The sequence below is a fragment of the Eretmochelys imbricata genome, chromosome 5, assembly GCF_965152235.1.
Source record: "Eretmochelys imbricata isolate rEreImb1 chromosome 5, rEreImb1.hap1, whole genome shotgun sequence".
NCBI classification, from domain to species: domain Eukaryota; kingdom Metazoa; phylum Chordata; order Testudines; family Cheloniidae; genus Eretmochelys; species Eretmochelys imbricata.
The window spans coordinates 45,696,561-45,716,553 of record NC_135576.1 but is presented as its reverse complement, the minus strand read 5'-3'; the positions used below and the strand labels follow the sequence as shown (position 1 = coordinate 45,716,553).

Below are 19,993 nucleotides of genomic sequence, written 5' to 3'. Positions count from 1 at the left end.
TCTCATGGACTGAGTTGACATAATGGAATAAGAACAAGATAACACTTATGAACTAAACAAAAACTGATTCTTATCAGATAAATAAAAGGTTTTGCTACGAAGACTGAAAACAATTTCAGGTTCTTTAAAGCTGACATTACATGGCAGAAATAAGCAGGGGTTTACAGTAGAAATTAACTAGAGCACAGGAATTAAATGCTGACAAATTAGATTTTTGTCTGTTCTCAGTACCATTCCTTTATTTTGAAAAGTATTGTTATTTACCCTACAGTATTGTCCACAAAGATCCTATTCTAGGTGTGCATGCATCCCATGCACACATCATCAGATTTTTATTTTTTAATAAGAGTGTCCACCTCCAGGGCTGTGTCTGCACTCCACCTACCCTTCCAATCATCTTAGCCAAGGGCATAAGGGGCAGGAGATCCCCAATTACCACTCACTTCCTTTACCAATAAGAATCCCACATGGATAGGGCTGCTAATCATCAGGTAAGCAGAATCTGTGTGGACAAGACACTATACAGCAACTGGATTCTTCAAGGTAAGACACCATGCTCTCTGAGTGATTGTCCTTACAGATTCTACTCTCTGTGACTGAAGAAGTTGTTTCAAGCCTGGAGGTGGAAAGAGAGGTCCTACTTGAAGAGTGACTGCAGGACAGCCTTAACAAAAGTTGGCATCAAATATGAAAGCCTATACGGAGGAATAAGTAGTAGTAAGTAAATGAACCATGCTCCAGGCAACATCTCTACATATTTCAGATACGGGTATATTACCTAAGCAAGCAGTGGTGGCTACCTAAGCCCCTAGTGGAATGAGTTCTAAGGAGAGCCAAAGGCTCCTTCTTAGCTATCTGATACCCAGTCTCAATACAACAAAAAACCCACTAAATCCTTTCTGCAGAAGCCACAGTCAGACAGACACAATCTAAATAAAAGCATCATGTCTAGGGTATGAAGTTTTATTTCATGTTGGATGGAATGAGGTTTCAAAAAAACTGGAAGGTGGATGGATTGATTAAGGTGGAAATCCTGTCCTACCTTAGGAAGTAACTTGGTGTGAGGCTTAAGAGTGACCTTGGTCTTTTTGAAATAGGGCATAAAGGGGATCAGCAGGAAAGGCCTGAATTCCTTTCACTCTCCTGGTGGAAGTAACAACCATCAAAAAGGCTGTTTTCATTGATAGCTGAGAAAGAAAGCAGGTTGCCATGGGCTCAAAAGGGGAGCAAGAGTCCCATTAAGCCAGTGAGAACTATGTTGATGTTCCAGAAAGGTGAGGGGGGTAGGGGGGAGTGGGAAGAGGATCTCTAACAGGCGGAAGATATGAGTGAGGCTCTTCGAAAACCTTGAAGCCATGAGATTTGAAATTTAACCCCAAACTGGAGGGTAATTTGCAGAGAGCGCTGCTAAATGTACCATGATTGAACTGACAAAGTCCAGATTGCTTCAGGTTAAGTAAGTAGTTCAGAATAACCAAGACTGAGGTTGTCAATGAAAGAGCTGCTGCTGAGCCACCAAGTCAGAAAACCTCTTCCATTCAGTTCTTTAAGTCATTTTGGTGGACAGTTTTCTGATTTTTGACAATGTTTTAGAATTATAAAGCAGCAGCTCCCCTCTAATAAGTCATCTAACCAGCATCCAGGCTGTCAAGTATAACAAATGCAGAGTACAGGTGCAAAATCCAGCCTTGCTTCTTGGAAATTATGTCAGTGAAAAGTGATTAAGGTGATTGGTGGACAGGCTGACAGATTCACCTGGGAGAAAAACAAAAAATGCCTGGCCATGTAGGGGCTATCATGACCACAGTGCCTTCATCCCATTTTAGTTTCCTGAGGATACTGGGTATCAAAAGAAATCGATGGGAAGGCGCAGAACAGTCTCTGTGCCCATAGCAAGTAGAAAAGAGGACATCAGCAAACCCAGGCTTGACACGCCTTTGGAGCAAGATGTCCAGCATTTGTTGCTAAGTAGGGTAGAAAGGAGGCCCGCTATCAGGAATCACCACCTAAGCAAGATGTCATGGGAGGACTGAATCATGAAGGACCTTTCATAGTTCTCTGAAATGTCCCTGCTAAGTTGATCCAGTAGGGTGTTTTGTAGATCAAGTAGGCGGAGAGTTCCTGATCTAATGTGATGAAGCAGGCACCAGTTTAGAAAATGTGTCACTTTTGACGGAGTAGGGAGGATCTCTCCCCACTACCTGCCTGTTGGAGTGAATCACAGTAGTGTTGTCTGTCAGAACTTGAACAATGAGGACTCATAGAAGGAGTAAGAAAGCCTTGCATGCTAACAGTATGGCCCTGAACACCAGGACATCTATATACAGGATGGCCTCCTGTGCCAACCGTAGTCCTTGAATCTTGACGATCAAAATGGGCTCCCCTTCCTTGAGTGGAGGCATCCATCACTAAGGTCTTGGTAGGGAGAGACAGAGGAAAGGAAATGCTGTGGTTCTGCCTAGCAATTTAGTGAGGATAGGAATTCTGAAGGAATAATGACCAAGGAGGACTATGCTGGATCTGTTTGGTAGATATACTGATCTCAACCATCTTTGCAGAGCCTCAAGGTCAAGTCTGGCTTGCTGTGAGACATAGATGCATGCATAAATGTATCCTAGGAGTTCAAGTACATCCTCACTAGTGTTTTGCGATGCATCTGGAGCCGTCTAATCGATTATCATTTAGAATCATTGCTGACGTAAGTATGTTACGGCCAATGTGAAATCTGACACTGTCCTGGTGAATTCTATAGTTCCAGTTGGAGGTCAGAGTGGACTTTGTTGACTTTTAGGCCTAGCGAAGCCAATAGGTGGAATATCAAATGAATTCAGTCAGTTATCTGCTGTGGGGATTTTCCCAAAGCCAGCCAGTTCTTAGATAGGATAAACTTGTTTGTCTCACCTCCAAAGATGTACAGCCAGTTTGATCAGGAATTTGGTGAAGACCCGAGGAGCTGCTGAGAGACTGGAAGGCAGGACTCCTTAGTGCTCATACCAGAAACCATGGGTACTTCCTGTGTACCAGATGGATGGAGATGTGAAAGGATGCATTTTGACCGTTGAGAGTTGTGAGCCATTCCACAGAATCCAGGGAAGGTGGTATGGAAATTAGGGGGACAATACAGAATTTAACACAATGAACAAATACGTTGAGACATCAAAGGTCAAGGACGGGTGTTCAATTTCCTTAATTCCAAAGAAGAAACAAGTGAAACCCTTTCCTTTGAATACTAAAGTGCACTTTTTCCACTGCTCCCAGTTGTAGCAGGGAGTCTACCTATTGTTTCAACCAACTCTCATGAGAGGGGTCCCTGAAAGAAGACAGAAGGGAGCAGGGTTGGAACAGTCTGCAACTGGATGGGATACTTTGGTCCTAGATTATCCCATTCAAGACTCTTCTTGGGGGGAAGTGGGGGAGGCAACAAAGGAAAAAGGGATCTGTAGGTTGTCTGATCAGTCGCTCTATACTCATGTAGAAACTGAAGGGTGTTTTGGGAGGAGAGGGTTTGTTTGTTTTTAAAACCAGCCTGTCCAAGTTACAGGGTGGTCACAGAGGAATTTCTGCTTCTTCCTCAGAGATTCTAATGGTATTTATTAAGACTAGTACTGGGGCAGAGATGTGTGCCTATAGTAGAGCTGCTACCTCTTTTCTCTGCAAGGTGGGGACGCAGAGTCTTAGAAATGTAAAGTCACTTCTATCCTTGAAACGATAAAGAGTTTCAACTGCACTCCTGCGAAATAATTCGGTACCTTCGAAAAGGGAGATCTTCTATTATTATCTTTATCATCTGAGGGATCCTAGATGCTTGTACCTATAAAGAACACCCTATGGCGGCAGCTGACACCATAATCCCTGCCACTGCATTGGAATCTACAAGTGCAGCCTGTACTGAACTTCTTGCACTATGTTTACTTTCTGACATAAAGGTCTTTAAGCTCATCCTGATGGACTTTTGGCGGCTTAATCAAGTAGCTTTGAGAACCTATCCCAGAAGAGGAAGCCCTATATACAGAACAAGGCTTGATAGTTGGCCATTCTAATTTGGAGGCTCACAGAAGAAAGGACCTTTATGGCCTAAGAGATTCAGTTTCTTAGGACTCTCCTCACAAGGAGTGGTTCTGGGAGCTCCCTGTTACAACTTCTTGAGCTGCCTGTACAACTAAGGACCTTGTGGTCAGGTACTGATAGAAATATTCCAACTTCTTGGCTGGGACCTCCTATCTGCCCTGCTGGAGGTGGCTGGGATAGACACTGAGATGTGCCAGATAACTTTTGTGACTTGAGAAGGCCCTTGTTCATAGGCAACACTAGTCTGCCTGGTGTCATTGTGAGAAGTATATCTGTCACAGGGTGGCCCTAGCCCTTTAAGAGGGATCAGGGCCAATGGATTTGTGACTCATCAGTAAGGTTACAATGTCATGGAGAATGTGGAAGTCACGAAATCCGTGACTTCCAGTGAACTCTGACATTGGGAACCCCCGCAGCTGACCAACCACCTTGCAGTGTGAAAAACTGCTGATTGTATTTGCTACTTAGGGTGTACTGAGCATACTCATTAACATCTGCTGAAGCCAACAGCGGGGGACCACTGCAAGAGCTCAGCCACCACTGTCCGTGGGGGATGCCCCTGCAACTGGCAGGCCGGCATCGACAGGGACCCTCCTCCCTCCACCACTTGCAGCTGCTCAGCTTCTGTGAGCAGCCAGTACCCTCACCCCGCAGCTGCCTCTGGCGGCGGCAGAGGGACCCTGGAGCTTCTCAGCAGCTGCTGGAAGGGCCATCCCCAGAGCTCCCCAGTGCCAGCAGCGTGAGGACCCCCACACTAACCAGCTGCCACTGCCAGTGGGGACCCCTCAGCTGCCCAGCCACCAGCAATGGCAGCAGAAGCACCCCAGAGCTGCTCAGCAGCTGTGGGGCCCCCCACAGCTCCCCAAACAGCTGCCACCGCTCGCAGGCCCCCCTTCCTCTGCAGCTCCCAGCCGCCTCCGACAGCAGCAGAGGGACTTCTAGCACTACTCAGCAGCTGCTGTAAGGGACCTCCCACCAGCTCTCCAGTTGCTGGCAGAGGGACTCTCCCCAGCTCCAGGGCAAAGCGGCTCTTACAGCTCCCAGCTGCAGGCTGGGGGAGGGGGCAGGGTGCTTGACCCTCCTCCCTCCCCATTTCTGAAGTGGTCCAGTGGGTGGTCTCAAGCACAAGTAGCAATGCCGTACCTATTTGCTCTGAGGAAGAGGAAGCAGGAGAGGTTGGGAGAACCACAGAGGATACCACTGAGTCCTCCTCATTCCTTTTTATTGGACTGTTTAGCACTGGCAGGTTTTAGATGCACAGCAGCAATTAGCGTATGTTGATGTGGTAGGCAGTCATATAACCTGGTACAGGGAGCCTCAGTAGCATGCACTATAGCATTGAAAACTGCTATACTGAGAGGCTGCATAGGCCACTGTGCCACGGAATCAGCAGGTGCTTTAATGGCACAGTAACTATATTAGTGTAATGACACCTCTAATCAGGTCGCTTTCAAGTACTGAACCCAGCATCTCTGAACCTCAAAGATGACCCCTCTACTAATTGGAGCTAAAGGACCAAGTCCATCAGCTATGAGGCAATAACAGACTCAAACCTCTTTGGTATAACCATTAGAGATGTCCAAAGAGCCACTACTCAATAGTTTATTACACCAACTGGTTCTACCCCACATACATACAGAGGCAAGATCCTTACGTAATGCCATATTACCACAGTAGCTACCTCATCCTACTACCTGCTGACTAGGCACATACTTTGGTGAGCACTGCCAGGCCTGGGGACTGCTTCAGAACATTCACAGACCTTGTTTAGTTTAAAATGTTTATACTTTTTTTTAATTCCTATTGACCTGTGAACCAGGGCCAGTCTATTGACTCTGGCCGCTAGGCCTTACTGCCCTGCAGACCAGGGTAACCCTATCAACTCTAGTCCTTAGGTCTCACTGCCTTGAGGTAAAGGACAGCCTGAGGGACGGTGTGAACTCACCCCACACTGGATGGGGAACCCCACCCCACCACAGTTACTAACAGATTATTGACAACTCTGAGCTTTACTAATTTAAGTACAACAGTCTGTTGGTCTTAGCTTAATTTTGAATGTTTACTAGTGGTAAAGGGATTCGCTGCTTTTTTTTCCCCCCAGTAGCAGAAGCAAGCAACTTAACTTTATTAAATTATAGAATCATAGACTTTAAGGTCAGAAGGGACCATTAGGATTGTCTAGTCTGACCTCCTGCACAACGCAGGCCATGGAATCTCACCCACAAACTCCTGTAACAAACCCCTAACTTATGCCTCAGCTATTGAAGTCCTCAAATTGTGGTTTAAAGACTTCAAGGTGCAGAGAAATTGTATTAACTATGTTTGTACAGCATCCAGCAAAATGGGTCCCAGAACGTGGCTGGAGCCTCTAGATGCTACAGTAAGAAACATAATTTTTGGTCAGAACTCCCTACAGCCATTTCCCACATCCCTTTTTAAAAATTTACTCCAAGTTCTGGTAGATCTGAATTTCAAGTACGGAATTTATCATTTTCTGTGAGACCTCTTTTGGGAACTTAATATGTGCTCAGTTTCTCTTGGCTAAATCAAGATGATTTATTAATTTGAACACCTTTAGCATACAAGATAAATGTAACAGTAAGATAATGGGAAAAAATGGAAGGCAGATAAATCTAATGTTTGCCAAGTGGATGAGGCCCCAATTCCTAAGGGACAATATTTTATTTTTAAGTTATGGATACACTGACAAATAGGGAGCAGTGATAAGGGGAGATTACTTACTGTAATTGGAGGTTCTTCAAGATGTGTGGTCCCTGTGTGTATTCCACACATGGGTATGCAGGCATGCCATGCGCTCAAGTCTAATTCTTCAAAGCAGTGTCCATTGACCGATATGTGCACATAGCTCTCCTTGTGCTCCCAATCGAGGGCATAAGGGGGAGGTTGACATTTCTCCAGTTCCCTCTTATCACAATCTTACAGGATCCAAAGCAGAGGGGAAGGAGGGCAGGTAGTGGAATACAGATAGGGACCAGTAAGAATATCATCTTCATAGAAAAGTAGGTCACGGCAATGTTGCCGTAGGTTTGAAGGACAGACCTGTGAATATCGACAGGACAAGGTTCCATTGAGGCGTAGGTTTAATAACCAGTAAAAAGGTCCTAATACGCCTTTCATAAATGGCACGGTAGTCAAGCGTATAAGACAGAATGTCTCTCCACCGGAAGGAGAAAGGCACTGATAGCTGCTATGTGTACCCTAGCAAGGACTGAAGTCTAAGCAGAGGAGATGATCTGAATGTCCACAGTATCAGGCATATGGTGGTGGTGGTGGGGGTGATGTATCCAGATCAAAAAACACTGAGATTCAGTCCGGTAGCAGGCTCTAGTAGAATCCATTCTACTTAGGCTAAGGATTTCCTGGACAGAGATAGAGTATGAGTGTTCTATTTCCAATGCCCACCCAAAATTCAGGTTGTGAGGTGGAGTGAGCCCAGGTTGTGGTACTTGATTTCCCCAGCATGAGCGGATTCAGATAGGTGGGCACATGAACATCATTAGGAGTTCTGAGAACCAGAACTGTCTGTGCCAGGAGGATGATGGTGGCCCTTTTGTGACACATCTTCAGTAGAAATTGTGGCAGCAGAGAAAGGGAGGAAAGGTATATTTTGAGGCCATCTGTCCAGAGGAGTAGGAGAGCAACATCCTGGGAATTGTGGCCTATAGCTCTCCTGGAGTAATACATGGGGAGCTTCCTGTTGGTCTGAGATGAAAAGGAGAGTACCCCACTGCACAAATATGTTGGTTAGAACTGTGTCGTATATCTCCCATTCATGTCTGTGAAAAAACTTCTGCTTAGCTTGTCTGCCTGTTACACTAATAAAAATGATACCAACAGGATCTTGGGGCAAGAGGGACAAGGAAAATTGCCACATTTATTGTAAATACAACAAAATATTCCTATATGCAGTTTCTATATAGATCCATTCACACACACACACATTCATACACAAGTTCTACATAAAGGTTGTTATAGTTACCAGCCTAGATGTTGCTCATGCCAAGTCACTGGCCAGGTGGCCTGGACACGAGAGTGGAGCCAAGTCGTTGTCAGATGCGCATCTGATGCTCCTGGAGGGTGGTCGTAGAACCAGACTCAAAGAACACAGTCCCTGGACCCAATTTTCATAGGTCTCTGGTTCAATACAAGTCTATGGAAGTTGCTTCATCATGCTGAATTTACAATTGAGATGACCATCAATCAGCTCAATCAGCAGATGGTACATCCATGACAGCTCCATGATGGCTAGATGTTATCTTCTTGTTCTTCCTTGATGCGTTTTGGGTGGATTCCGGTTCGCCCTCTGGGGGTCATCCAGTTATCTCCACTTTGCATATTCTTCGGCCCATCAATATCAAGGTTGAAATTCTTAGGATTAGGCTGGCACCATTTACTAACCAATTATTTCCCTGCTTCAGGCTCTCAATTCCATGCGCTCATCATTCATTCTTTTACTTAAGAAAACAATCTATGACTCTTGATTCATTTAACAAGTTTTATCCCACTATCTATTTTTCCCTCTTTGAATACCAAGATTTACATAGGCATGACAAGGGGCGCCCACTGGGGAAGAGCATCAGGGTGTTGTTTTAAAGAACAGCATTATTTCCTCAAAGTTCTTATCACTTTCCAGCACAGACTCTTTGTCCTTACTGGCCTGAAATAATTAGCACTTTGACCTTGCATTTGTTACAGAGTGAAATTCAACAGCATGGAACTGATGTTCATACCTTTTTACAATACCTATATACTCTTTTGTCTATCTTTATTTCTACTACTACATAATTATAATTCTATCATACTTATATAACTTTGAGGGCAATCCAACATGCCAAGGAGTTGTGAATGCCCAAAAGATAGGCAGCTTATATCATAATGTGGTTTCAAAGACACCAGTTCCAAAGTGTGACAGCTTCCAAGAGGAGGGGACAAGATTTTGCTCCTCCAATTTTTTATATAGACCACTATGGTGATATTGTCTGACGTTATCTGTACATGGAGTGAGCATATAAGGGGAAGGAAGGCCTTACACACTAAGCGGACTGCTCTTAGCTCCTGTAAGTTGGTGCGTAGTTTGGCCTTTCTTGTGGTCCAGGTACCCTGAGCAGTATTGTGATCCAGGTGAGTACCTCGCCCTGTAAGCGAGGCAGTCAGGATGGTGGCCTACAGTGTGGTAGGGTTTAAAGGAATCCCTACCATGATCCTGTGTGGATTGGACCACCAACTGAGGGAGATGAGAGCTCTGATAGGAACAGTGACATCAGAGTCACTATGATCTTGCTTGGTAGATAAATCGAATGAAACCAAGCTTATAGGCAGGGCAAGTGGAGTTTGGCAAATGGTGTCACGGAGGTGTATGCAGCCATGTGGCCTAGCAAATAAAGGCAGCTTTGTACTATAGTTTGCAGTCTGTGTGTCATGTGAGAGATCAAGCTGCTCATTATGTGAAACGTGCCTGTGGGGAGAAGTGCTTGGGGGGGTTGGGAAGGAGAAAGAGTTCAGCTGTGCTCCTATAAAAATTTAACATCCTTTAGGTGATCAAATGGACTTTTCTTCAACCCCTACGGTAGCAAGAAGGTGTCCAATAAATTCTGTGAGTGACATGACTTCCCAATGAGATTGGCCCACCTGAAGCTAGTCATCTAGGTATGGAAACACCGTGTAGCCCTGACATCATATCTCGGCTACTACTACTACAGTGAGCATTTTCGTGAATACCTTGGGTGCCATACACGAAAGGGAGGACATGAAACTGGTAGTGATCTTGGATGACCATAAAGCATAGGAGTTTCCTGTGAGATACGTGAATATTTATGTGGAAATATGCATCCTTCATGTCGAGAGCCACAAACCACATTCCCTCCTGAAGGGAGGGGATAATCAATGCCAGCATAATCATCCTGAACTTCAGCTTTTGAATAAAGATGTTGAGTTGTCAAAGGTCAAGGATGGGTCTCTACCTGCTGTCTTTTTTGGGGATTAGGAAATATGGGGAGTAGAACCTTATTCCATGGTAGTGAGGCAGGACACATTTTACTGCTCTACAATTTAAGAGGGATTCCACCTCTTGTTGAAGAATCATCTGATCAGAGTGGTCCCTGAGAAGGACTGGGGAGATGGGAAAGAAAAACTCTGTAGAGTATCCTAGATGGATAACCTCCAGGACCCAACTCTGTGGTGATCTTGTCCTAGGTGTGGGCGAAAAGGATAAGATGACCTCTTGACTTGTCTACGGGAGGCAAAGATTGCAACAATGGTGGTAAGCGAGGCTCAACCTGCATGTGAAAAATGGCCTTTGGCCTGCAGTTGGAAATAAGCAGAAGCTGTGGAAGTAGGAGTCTAGAAACAGGATCTCCGGATCCTCTGCCATTTGCATAGAGGCTCAGGTGGATGTTGGTAATATGGAGTGTGTGCAGGGGGCAGTCGCGGCTTAAAAGGCTGTCTCTGGTGTCTCCTCCTGGGTGCTAGAGTGTAAATCCCCAAGAATCACAGAGTGACTATTGAGTCCTTTAGCAAGTGAAGGGACTTGTCCATTTTTTCATTAAAAAGGTTGAAAGGAAGGTTTGGGATAGTGTCTTGGACGTCTCTAGGAAAGCCTGATGACTGGAACCACCAGTCCCTTCGCGTGCCCAGCCCTGTGGACAAACTTCTGGATGCAGTATCTGTGGCATCTACCGCTGTTTACAGCACCACCTTTGTCACTATTTTCCTTTGTCCAGAAAAGATTGGAATTGGGCTCTGTCTTCCATAGTAGTTTGGCTCTGAAGTCCGCATGTCTGACATAGCAAAATACTATTTCAATACCTAACAAAGCTTAGTAATTAGCTATGTAAAACCGCAGACCTGTGGAGGAGGAGACTTTCCTACCTAGGAGATCCAGTCTCTTTGAGCTCTTCTGTTCAGGAGTAGGTTTTTGAAAGTGCAACCTAGTTCTTTCCGTCGCTGCCTGTACCAACAGCGGAGTTAGGAGCACGATGGGAAAACAAAGTCAGCTCCCTTGGCAGGAATAAAGTAGCATCTTATGGCCCTTTTTGGTGCAGGTGCACAAGGTGCAAGTATGTGCCAAACCACTCTGTCCGAATCTAATATGGCCTTGTTGATTAGAAAGGCTACTCTGGTCAGTCCTTGTGGCTGGAAAATGTTCAAGGTATTGAGGGACCTGGACCTCTTCCAGTGGGATCTGTAGATCATTAGCAACCCTTTGCAATAGCTCCTGGTATTGCCAGTGGTCATCTGGCAGCGATGGCATCATCTGGGGATGATGAGGAAGCCTCCGATCAGTACTATCGGTACCGTTGGAACTGGTTCCGGCGCTTCCTCCTCATACACCAATGAAGCTGGCTGGTGAGAGGGGGAGCAGCGGTATGACTCCTAGGAGCAGTCCAGGTGTCTCCTGCAGCAGTTCCAAAGGCCCCAATGAAGCCAGAAGAAGGGGTCATTGGACTCAGTGGTCCCCAAGGGGTTCGTATCTGGAGCAGTGGTAGGTATAGCCTCTCAAGCGCCTGTCGGGACTTCTGTGCTTTCTCAGAGTTAATGATGCCTCCAACTCCTCTGATTCTAATGAAGATTCTGCTGGTAGTGGTAGCACAGTCTGAACTATGGTCCTTCTTCCCAGGGAACGTAACTGCTCCTAAGACAGCTGTAACAATTCCTACTCAGGGGTAAGGACATCCCTCAGGAGGACAGGGTGCAAGAGAAGTGGAGACTCCAGGTAAAGGAGGAATACATCTTCTGGGGGTTACGAAGATTTCAATACCTCCCGGAGTCCAGGGAGTTCCAGCTGGGACATCTGAAGGACCTGGCTCACCTATCTTCACTAGTCGGTCTTCAGATAATTGAGGCAGTAGACCTTTACTTGTAGATGGGACTGGCAAGTGTCTGTCTTTTCGCTTCAATCCCACTGTCACACCAGAACCAGAGGATCCCTCTTTTTTCATACTTTTCATACAATCTAGGGGCCTTCAGCAGAGCTGATTCTGTGGGTTCCATCTGTGACATCTTACCCAGCCTGGACCAGCTCAGGAAGGAAACGTGTTTCTTATGGACAGTCCTCTACAGGGATCCATCCTCGCACCCATGAGAGTTCCCCTTACTCTCATGGGGAGTCCTGCAGAAGGACTCTTTCCACTTTGGTGGTAAAGGCTTTGCTCAAGGCTCGAGCTTACAGGGGTGCTGCTCGTTGATTGAGGCTGATGTATATGGCGGTCTCCAGAGCCCGGGTGAGAGCAAGGCCTCATAGCCTCCTCCATCAGAAACTTGCTAAGACAGAGCTCTTGTACCTCTCTAATTATTGCACCGTGCTGATATATGTGCTTCTCCTAGGCAGTTCAGGCACTGTTGACGCTCATCACTACAGAGAAGAGTGAGGACAGGAGATGCACTTCTGAATCTCGAGACTTTGGGCACTGTCCCAGGAAGGATTGCCCCTGGAATGGGGGATTATGGGGGAAGACTTATCCTACACTAACGGTAACCTTATGCGAACTAAAACTACTAAACTAGATATAAGAACTATTTAGAACGAGTTTACTATGCAGGTTATGCACTGAAGGTGGACACAATTTCAACTCAGACCACGCAGCAGTAAAGACCTGCACCACCCCTTATACCCTTGGTCGGGAGCACAAGGAGAGCTACTGAACATGTGCGGGTCAATGAACACAGCTTTGAAGAATTTCCAGGGGGCTCCAGATGTGGAGGGGGCGTGGTGGAGGGATCCCTGTACTGGGAGCTTCTCCCCTTGTCCACCCAACTCCCCTGTATCCAAACCCCCCTCACCTCCCACCTCCCCCATGGTGCTGAACTTCTTGTAGCCAGGGGAAGTTTCTGGTTTCAGAGTAGCAGCCGTGTTAGTCTGTATTCGCAAAAAGAAAAGGAGTACTTGTGGCATCTTAGAGACTAACCAATTTATTTGAGCATAAGCTTTCGTGAGCTACAGCTCACTTCATCAGATGCATTCCTATGAATTCTTATGCTCAAATAAATTGGTTGTCTCTAAGGTGTCACAAGTACTCCTTTTCTTTTTGGGACATTTCTGGGGATTCATCTGACCCAGCCCCAGCTGCTCCATGCAGGGAAGAGGGAGGGGGAGGAGGAACTCTGTCACAACTGGGTGGGGGGGCAGAGGGAGGATGGAGACTAACATCCCTGTGCAGCCGGGGCATTTCCCAGACCGCCCCTCCCCCCAGTGATTTACCTCTCCCATCAGATGCCCAAACAGACATGACTGAGCTACGGAGCAGGGGTGATAAGTATGGGTGCGACTTGTCTTCGCTTCCCCACAAAAACCATTTTCTGCAAGGGGAGTGGGAGCATTTTTATGTTGAGCCACAGTGGCGCAGAATTTCCCTAGGATAGCTTTTCAACATTTATGGTAAAAGACTACTTACCTATACAGTTTTTGGATTGCATGGGCTGCATTTTTTCTAACATAAGGAGATAAATCAGCAGAAGCTTCTTTAATAGCAAGCATCATAATAGGAACAATAATTGGCACACGGATACTAGATAAAACTCTCAAAGCACTTGCACGGATTAACTGATTAGGATCCTAAAAAGAACAGAAACAAAACAATATAAGTAATACTGCAGAAATTTATCATTATTAAAACATGCAATGAATACTGCAATGACTGAGGACATATTAAGCCACGTGAATGCCATTTTTTTATTTTACTGTTATTAGTCTGGCTTTAATTTCAGGTTCACTTTGCTATTGTTCAAATTTATGTGGAACTTGACACCAGAGAAAGTTTCAACAATCTGAAAAATACTGCATATATTATGAGGAGCTGCCAAACATAACACCACATTAACAAGTTTTATTTATGCAAATGAAAACAGGAAAAATGAAGGAGAAGGAAGAAGAGGGAGAGAGAACTGTTATAAAAAATAATAAATTTTTCTATTTATAATTTTAAAGTCTTCCACAAATTCAGGCATTTTGAAAGTTGTACAACCCAGATCAATCTTAATATTACATACAGCTTCCCCATACATGAAGACTGTAAAATAGAAAAATAAATTAAACATGAATGCTGCAACAAAAAAGATGCCTTTTCTAACATCTTCGCCTTTTCACCAATAAATCCTGTTTAATCCTTTTTTTTTTTTTTTTTTTTTTCAAGAAAACAATGACATGCCCTTCTCCTACAGTCAGTGGGGATGAATCTTGAACAGACTACAGGGGTGTACATAGTACATCATTCCCACCTCTCACTTCCCTGGGAGGCACTCAAGTATCAAGACCCCATCCCCCTTGGGAGCTGCACAGGAGTCAGGCTGCTGCAGTGAGGACTACACATCCTGTTTCTCCGCACTCCTGTCCATGTGGCCCCCCTGCCAGTGGCAAGCTCTGAAAGCCATGCTGGGGGCACCACAGGGCAGTGGAGGCTTCTGCTGCCCCACCTGAAGCTGCCAGGTACAAATGAACGACTGGGAAGTGTGGGAAACATTGCTCACTCAATTTAACAGGGTATCTGGATGATCCAACTGGACACTGGGAACAAAGCTTCAGGTACAATCCAAAGCAAAAAAACTCCATTGACCCCCAGACCTTTCAGGATTTAAGAGGCCAGTTCAGTGGAAACTGCAAAATTTAGAGTTAAGGAAAGATTCCAGCGTGTCCAGCCCATCCTTGAGTATCAAATGATAAGACATGCAGTATATCTCTGGTACACCCTGGATTGGCTTCATCCACAATCCCAGGGTACCTCATGTGCCTGACTTTATGTTGCAGGATAACAGGACTTGCTGAGGTTCTTATTAAGGAAGCTCTTGGAGGGTTGGTTCAGACACAAACACAGTAGATGTAGGGGAGACAGGCACCCAATAACTGTACTGGGTTTACTGTTCAAATATTTCAGAATATGCAGTTCTGGGGGCGGGGGCAGGCAGCTTTATTCAAAACAGCATTTGTTGTGGCTTCTCTAGCTTTCAGGATTAGCAAGGTGGTGCCACAGGCAGCAAAGAACTGCTCTAGGTGTGCACTGAATGAACAATTTAAGAAAGGATCAGTGTCTTTAAAATACAGGTATTCAAAAAGTGAATAAGTAGGAAAAGGGATTATGGTTGAATTAAGGGAATTCACAGATTAACAGTTATGTCTTGTGAAGGTAGTCAAAGGATTTTTAGGAATAGGGGACTTGGAGCCAGGACCACTATTCTTACATAGGAATGGAGCTGCCTCACCCAGTATAAATTCACAGCAGTCATAAGAAAGCTGTCATAGGCCTCAATCCTAAAAATTTTGGTACACGTTCCTTTAGGATTGGAGTAGTAGTGTCTGCAGCACCAGGTCTGACTTTCAGCAGGTCCAGGCAATTGGGCACTGGCAATCAGAATGCTACAGGGCCTATGTTCATCCTAATGTTGGGTTGCTGGGAGATGCTGGGGGACCACACCAACCCCGTCTAACATTTGCGGTTGCAGGAGACATTGAAAAAAGAGTCAATATCTGGATCTGTGGGCACACTATCGTGCATTAGACCAGACCAACAAGAAGGCTGCCAGATCAGCAGTTTATTTTCCAAGGCTGAAGCCATATGCCTTCAAGGATACAGCGAAAGGGTCATGTTATGGGATCAGATCATGCCCCTTCTGCACTCACTGATGCCTGAAAGGCAGCCATCAAATGCTGTGATTACTCACCTTGGTGTAGCCCACAGAGCTAGCTTAGCATTTTATTTTACTTAGCAGTAAAATAAGGAACCTACAGACCTGTATTCTCTGAGACATTGGCTTAAGCAGGTTAGCATAAGTGAAGCATAGGTCTATGACCTTTAGCACAGACAAAATGGCCCAACAGTTAATGTAGATTTTGGGGAACCAGAAATAGCTTCCTTGAGAGGGGATTTGGTACATAACCATAGGAATACTGAATTGATACTAGGCTTTCAATAAAGTCATTGGTAGATGTTTAACCAAAAACTTGCTTTTGCAATAGTTAACATATATGATGAGTTAAGAGGCATTCATATGTTAACCTATAGGATTCATAAGAGGCATTCATATGTTACTCTATAGAATGCAGGCACCAAATATTAGTAGGGTGAGAAAGTTAGATATGGACACAGGAGGCTGGGCATCTGAATTATTATTCATGACACTCCCTATAATAAGTCAGGCTACCAGGTAGGAGAGGGCAAGCTTTTCATCAATGACCCTTAAGCTCTTCGCTGTCATTCTCCTTCACCGACCTTCAGGCATTGGTGTCTGGACCATCAGACTCATTTGGCATGCAAGGAACATGGCTGGTCCTTTGTCTCTTACCACCAAGGTCCCCAAGGAAAAGCGAGAGTATAAGTGTATATGAGTATATGCAAAGAATGACACCAAAAATAACCCTAATATTATATTATTGCTATTTGTTTGGGTGGTTTGGAGCTTGCTTGTCTTTACAGATTATGTTACCAAAATTGGCTAAGGCTTTGCTTTGCCCGCAGTGTGAGTGTCTTTGCTATACACAACAGGGTTCCCCACGGGACACTGAATTTCTTAATTTTAATTCTGTTGTATCTGATTCTGGTACTAGAACCCTCTAACCTGCCGCCCCACTCCCCCGGCTTATTACATTAGTATTAATTGGAAGCCAATACAATTATTAACCATTGAAAAAAGTCAGGGCACATTAGAGAAAATTACTTCTGGGCTTGTAACAAACTGAATTTAAATATTCGGATCCAGAGGGATGTGGAGTTGATTAGGCAGTTGTGGCCACACACACTATGGTTTGGTCAGAGATGCTCACAAGGCAAGTTTGGCAGGGAGCCATTGAGCCAGCCCACGTCAACAGAGCTCCAAAAAAATTTGAACATGAAGTGACCAGGGTAATTTTTGGGGTTAGTGGTTCAGTAATCACACAAAGGGACAGCCAATTCTCTAGGCCCGATGTGTTTTTTGTTTTTGTTTTTGTTTTTGTTTTTTTTTAGGGACAACTGAATCCATCTGTTGGATGCAGGGCCCAACATTTGGCTCCACGTCCTTAGGGAATGGATCAGGCAGGAAATAGCTACAGGGCAGCATGGGTGGGGGGTGCAAACATACTAAATGTGGCACTCCCAGTAGCCACTGTACAGTGTGGATAAGACTAAAAAGTGACCAGCTCCCAGAGGTAAATTAGACCTGGGATTTTGCTGGCAGTCCTTTTGCCTATGGGAAAAAGGAGAGACCTGAAATCCTTCCTTCGTGCCAGTACACAGTGGGAGGTGGAAGGACTCATAAGTGAGCTGAGTTCTAGGAGTCAACCCTGAGTAATTTGCTGCATGATGGGAGTTCTGAACACTGCAATGGACCCAGTTAAATGCTAATTAAATACAGGGAACATAATACCCCTCCCAGCATTAAGGTTGCAACCTGCTGTTTAAAATCCATCCTCAATGTTTGTTGATCAGTTGCCTGTGTCCCCTGATCAATGGAATTTGATAAGAATGTACGTGACATTTTAAAACTAAGTTTTTTGAGAGGTTGGTTTTGTTTTGCTTTTTTGAGGGGGAGGAGGACTGAACCAGGGGTGGGGGGCTAGCTTGATTGTCCAGCAGTAGCATAGACTATTTGCATTTGGGAGCACCAATATTAATTTGTACCTTCACTCCTGGTTTGACAACATTGGGAAAGCAACTTTTAGCCCCGATGAATGACACTTTGCCTGTAATAAACTTTCTGACTAACTCAATAACAATATAGACTGGATCCATAAGGAGTCATATGCTGCTCTTCTTGGCCAGATGCACAGGTAAACAAAATGTCAAATCTGTCAGTAAGGGGGCAAAAAATCATCAGGCCCCCAAAATAGGCTTCTGTGAAGGAAGAAAAGTAATTCTCTTTAACGTGTATGCCACATGCCAAGACCTCTGCACTAAAATATCTTTCTAAATCTTTGCCACCCTATTTCAGAGGTGTTTCTTAGTTTTAGTTATCTGATCCCATTTTCCCATTCCCTCCTACCCCATGATTTTAACTTAGAGTTGAGGAAGTATAACAATATTAGTCCCACTGGCTCTTACTACTAGGACTAATATGGGTGACAGCCCAGAATTTTCTTTAGGGGATTTACTTTATTTAATCTATTTTAGGATTTTATGCTGCTACCCCCAAAAGCAATCCAAACACCTTCCGTGTAAAACCGGTTAGCAGAAGTTTACTTAAGGGAAACTCTGGCTCTCCTCATTTTTCAGGGTATCAGGTGTCAGTACAGACCCTGTGACACTGCTGGAACAGAGGAAGAGCAGGCAAAGATATGTATTTTAAGTACGTAGGTTTCAAAAAAAAAGTTTACATTTTTAAGTGAAGTATTTTTCTTCCTGTTTCTAACCACTACTTAAAAGTTTTTTAAATATTGTTTTTGTTACTTCCAACCATGCAATTTAGTTGCTAGTTACTGTATCTAACACCTTTAAAAAAAAAGCATAAAAGTCAGGTGCAAGTCACACGGAATCAATTTAAACTCAGATATTTATGAACTGCAGCATACAGTGTTTTCTATATCTGGAGAACAATTGAAGATACCTATATTTTTGACAGCACATCAGGGCAATTAACTATATTTACTCACCTTCAGAGCTCGCTGAAAAGTGCTGATGGACAACAACGCCAGGTCCTGCTGCTCCTCTGCATAGCGCATCAGATAAACGTACACCAGTTTTTTTATCTAAAAAAACAGAATATAGCATCAGAGAATTTAAGAATTCTACATGACCACACAGAAATCTAAACTACATTTGTTACTTGAAAGGCAAAACAGAGTTGCCAAGGGGAGGAATTGGCATTCCAAATTTTGTATTTATGATTAAAAGCATTCCTGAATAATCACATGCTCAGTGCCTCAGGAAGAAGGGTCATTCAAAACTTCCTAAATTACAATAAATCAAGAATTCCTGATGTCATGCAATAAGATAGCAAGAAAAATCAGATCTACCTTTGTCCTACACTACAGGTATTTGAAAAGTACTCCTAACTGTTGATCTACCACAAGGGATGCAAAATTAAAAGCATTTTAAAAGCTTAGAACAGTGGACCCCAAACTGCTAAGTGCCCCCCATGGGGGGCATGGAGGAAGGTTCATGAGAGGTATGGGGGGGCCCCCCAGAGGCCAGCCCCCACAGGGGGCGAGAGCACCGCCTAGCCATGCTCTACCCCAGCCCCACCCCTGGACCTGGCTCCCAGCCCCACTCCCGGGGGGATTGGGGCAGACAGGTTCCATTACTTGTAAGGAGGAACACAAAATAAAAAGTTTGGGGACCACTGCCTTAGAATGAATAATTTCCTTAGTACTCAATTTAATTCAGACAGACAATTGTCCCACTTTCAGTTTATATAAGTTACACTACAACTTGCCCCACGGCAAAGCCTCTGTATGTCACGTAAGCACAGAATACATTTTTTTATGTTTGTGTTATAAAATGACTATAGGGGTTTATAATGGAAACTCTGAAAGACACTTTACTACAGCTGTGCTATAATTACTGTCACTACTGGAAAAAAGATTTGTGCCAGTTCTGGCAAAAAGCATAATATTAAATCACAGAAGGTACAAAACACTAAGTTATTTGTTGTTCTGCTACAGACAAGTGGCAATCAACATTGACCACAAGAGGCCTATGCAATGAATGACTGCAGGTGTGCAGAGAAAACCTCCTTTCTTTGAAATCACTCTGTGATTAGAAATAGGAGTTCTTAGTGCTTCTTGTCTACATTATTCTTTCATCATTTACCTTCATTCAATGTTACAACAATCCTTTCTGTAAAACTAATAACAAGGCCCCATAAGGCTTGAGGAACACAGACAGATCTCTTTAATTAGTTTATCCATACAAGTACAGCAAACTCCATGAGTTATTGAATAAGACTTTGATTATTTTTGTTCTATACTGCCAGTTAGGTCACTTTTTGCATCTTTTGACATCTA

At 44.3% G+C, this 19,993-nt stretch overlaps 1 protein-coding gene across 3 annotated transcripts in view; it reads right to left on the bottom strand.

The window, feature by feature from the left end:
- Positions 1-19,993, bottom strand: part of AP3B1 (adaptor related protein complex 3 subunit beta 1) — a 339,716-nt gene that overhangs the window by 240,131 nt on the left and 79,592 nt on the right. For all 3 annotated transcript variants that reach the window (XR_013346132.1, XM_077816999.1, XM_077816998.1), the window contains exons 4-5: positions 18,641-18,736; positions 13,479-13,639 (exon numbers count right to left, since the gene is read on the bottom strand). Coding sequence is in view for 2 of the 3 variants with exons in the window: in XM_077816999.1 (XP_077673125.1) it covers positions 13,479-13,639; positions 18,641-18,736 (257 nt within the window). In the remaining variant the exon portion in view is untranslated. The remainder of the gene's footprint in view (positions 1-13,478; positions 13,640-18,640; positions 18,737-19,993) is intronic.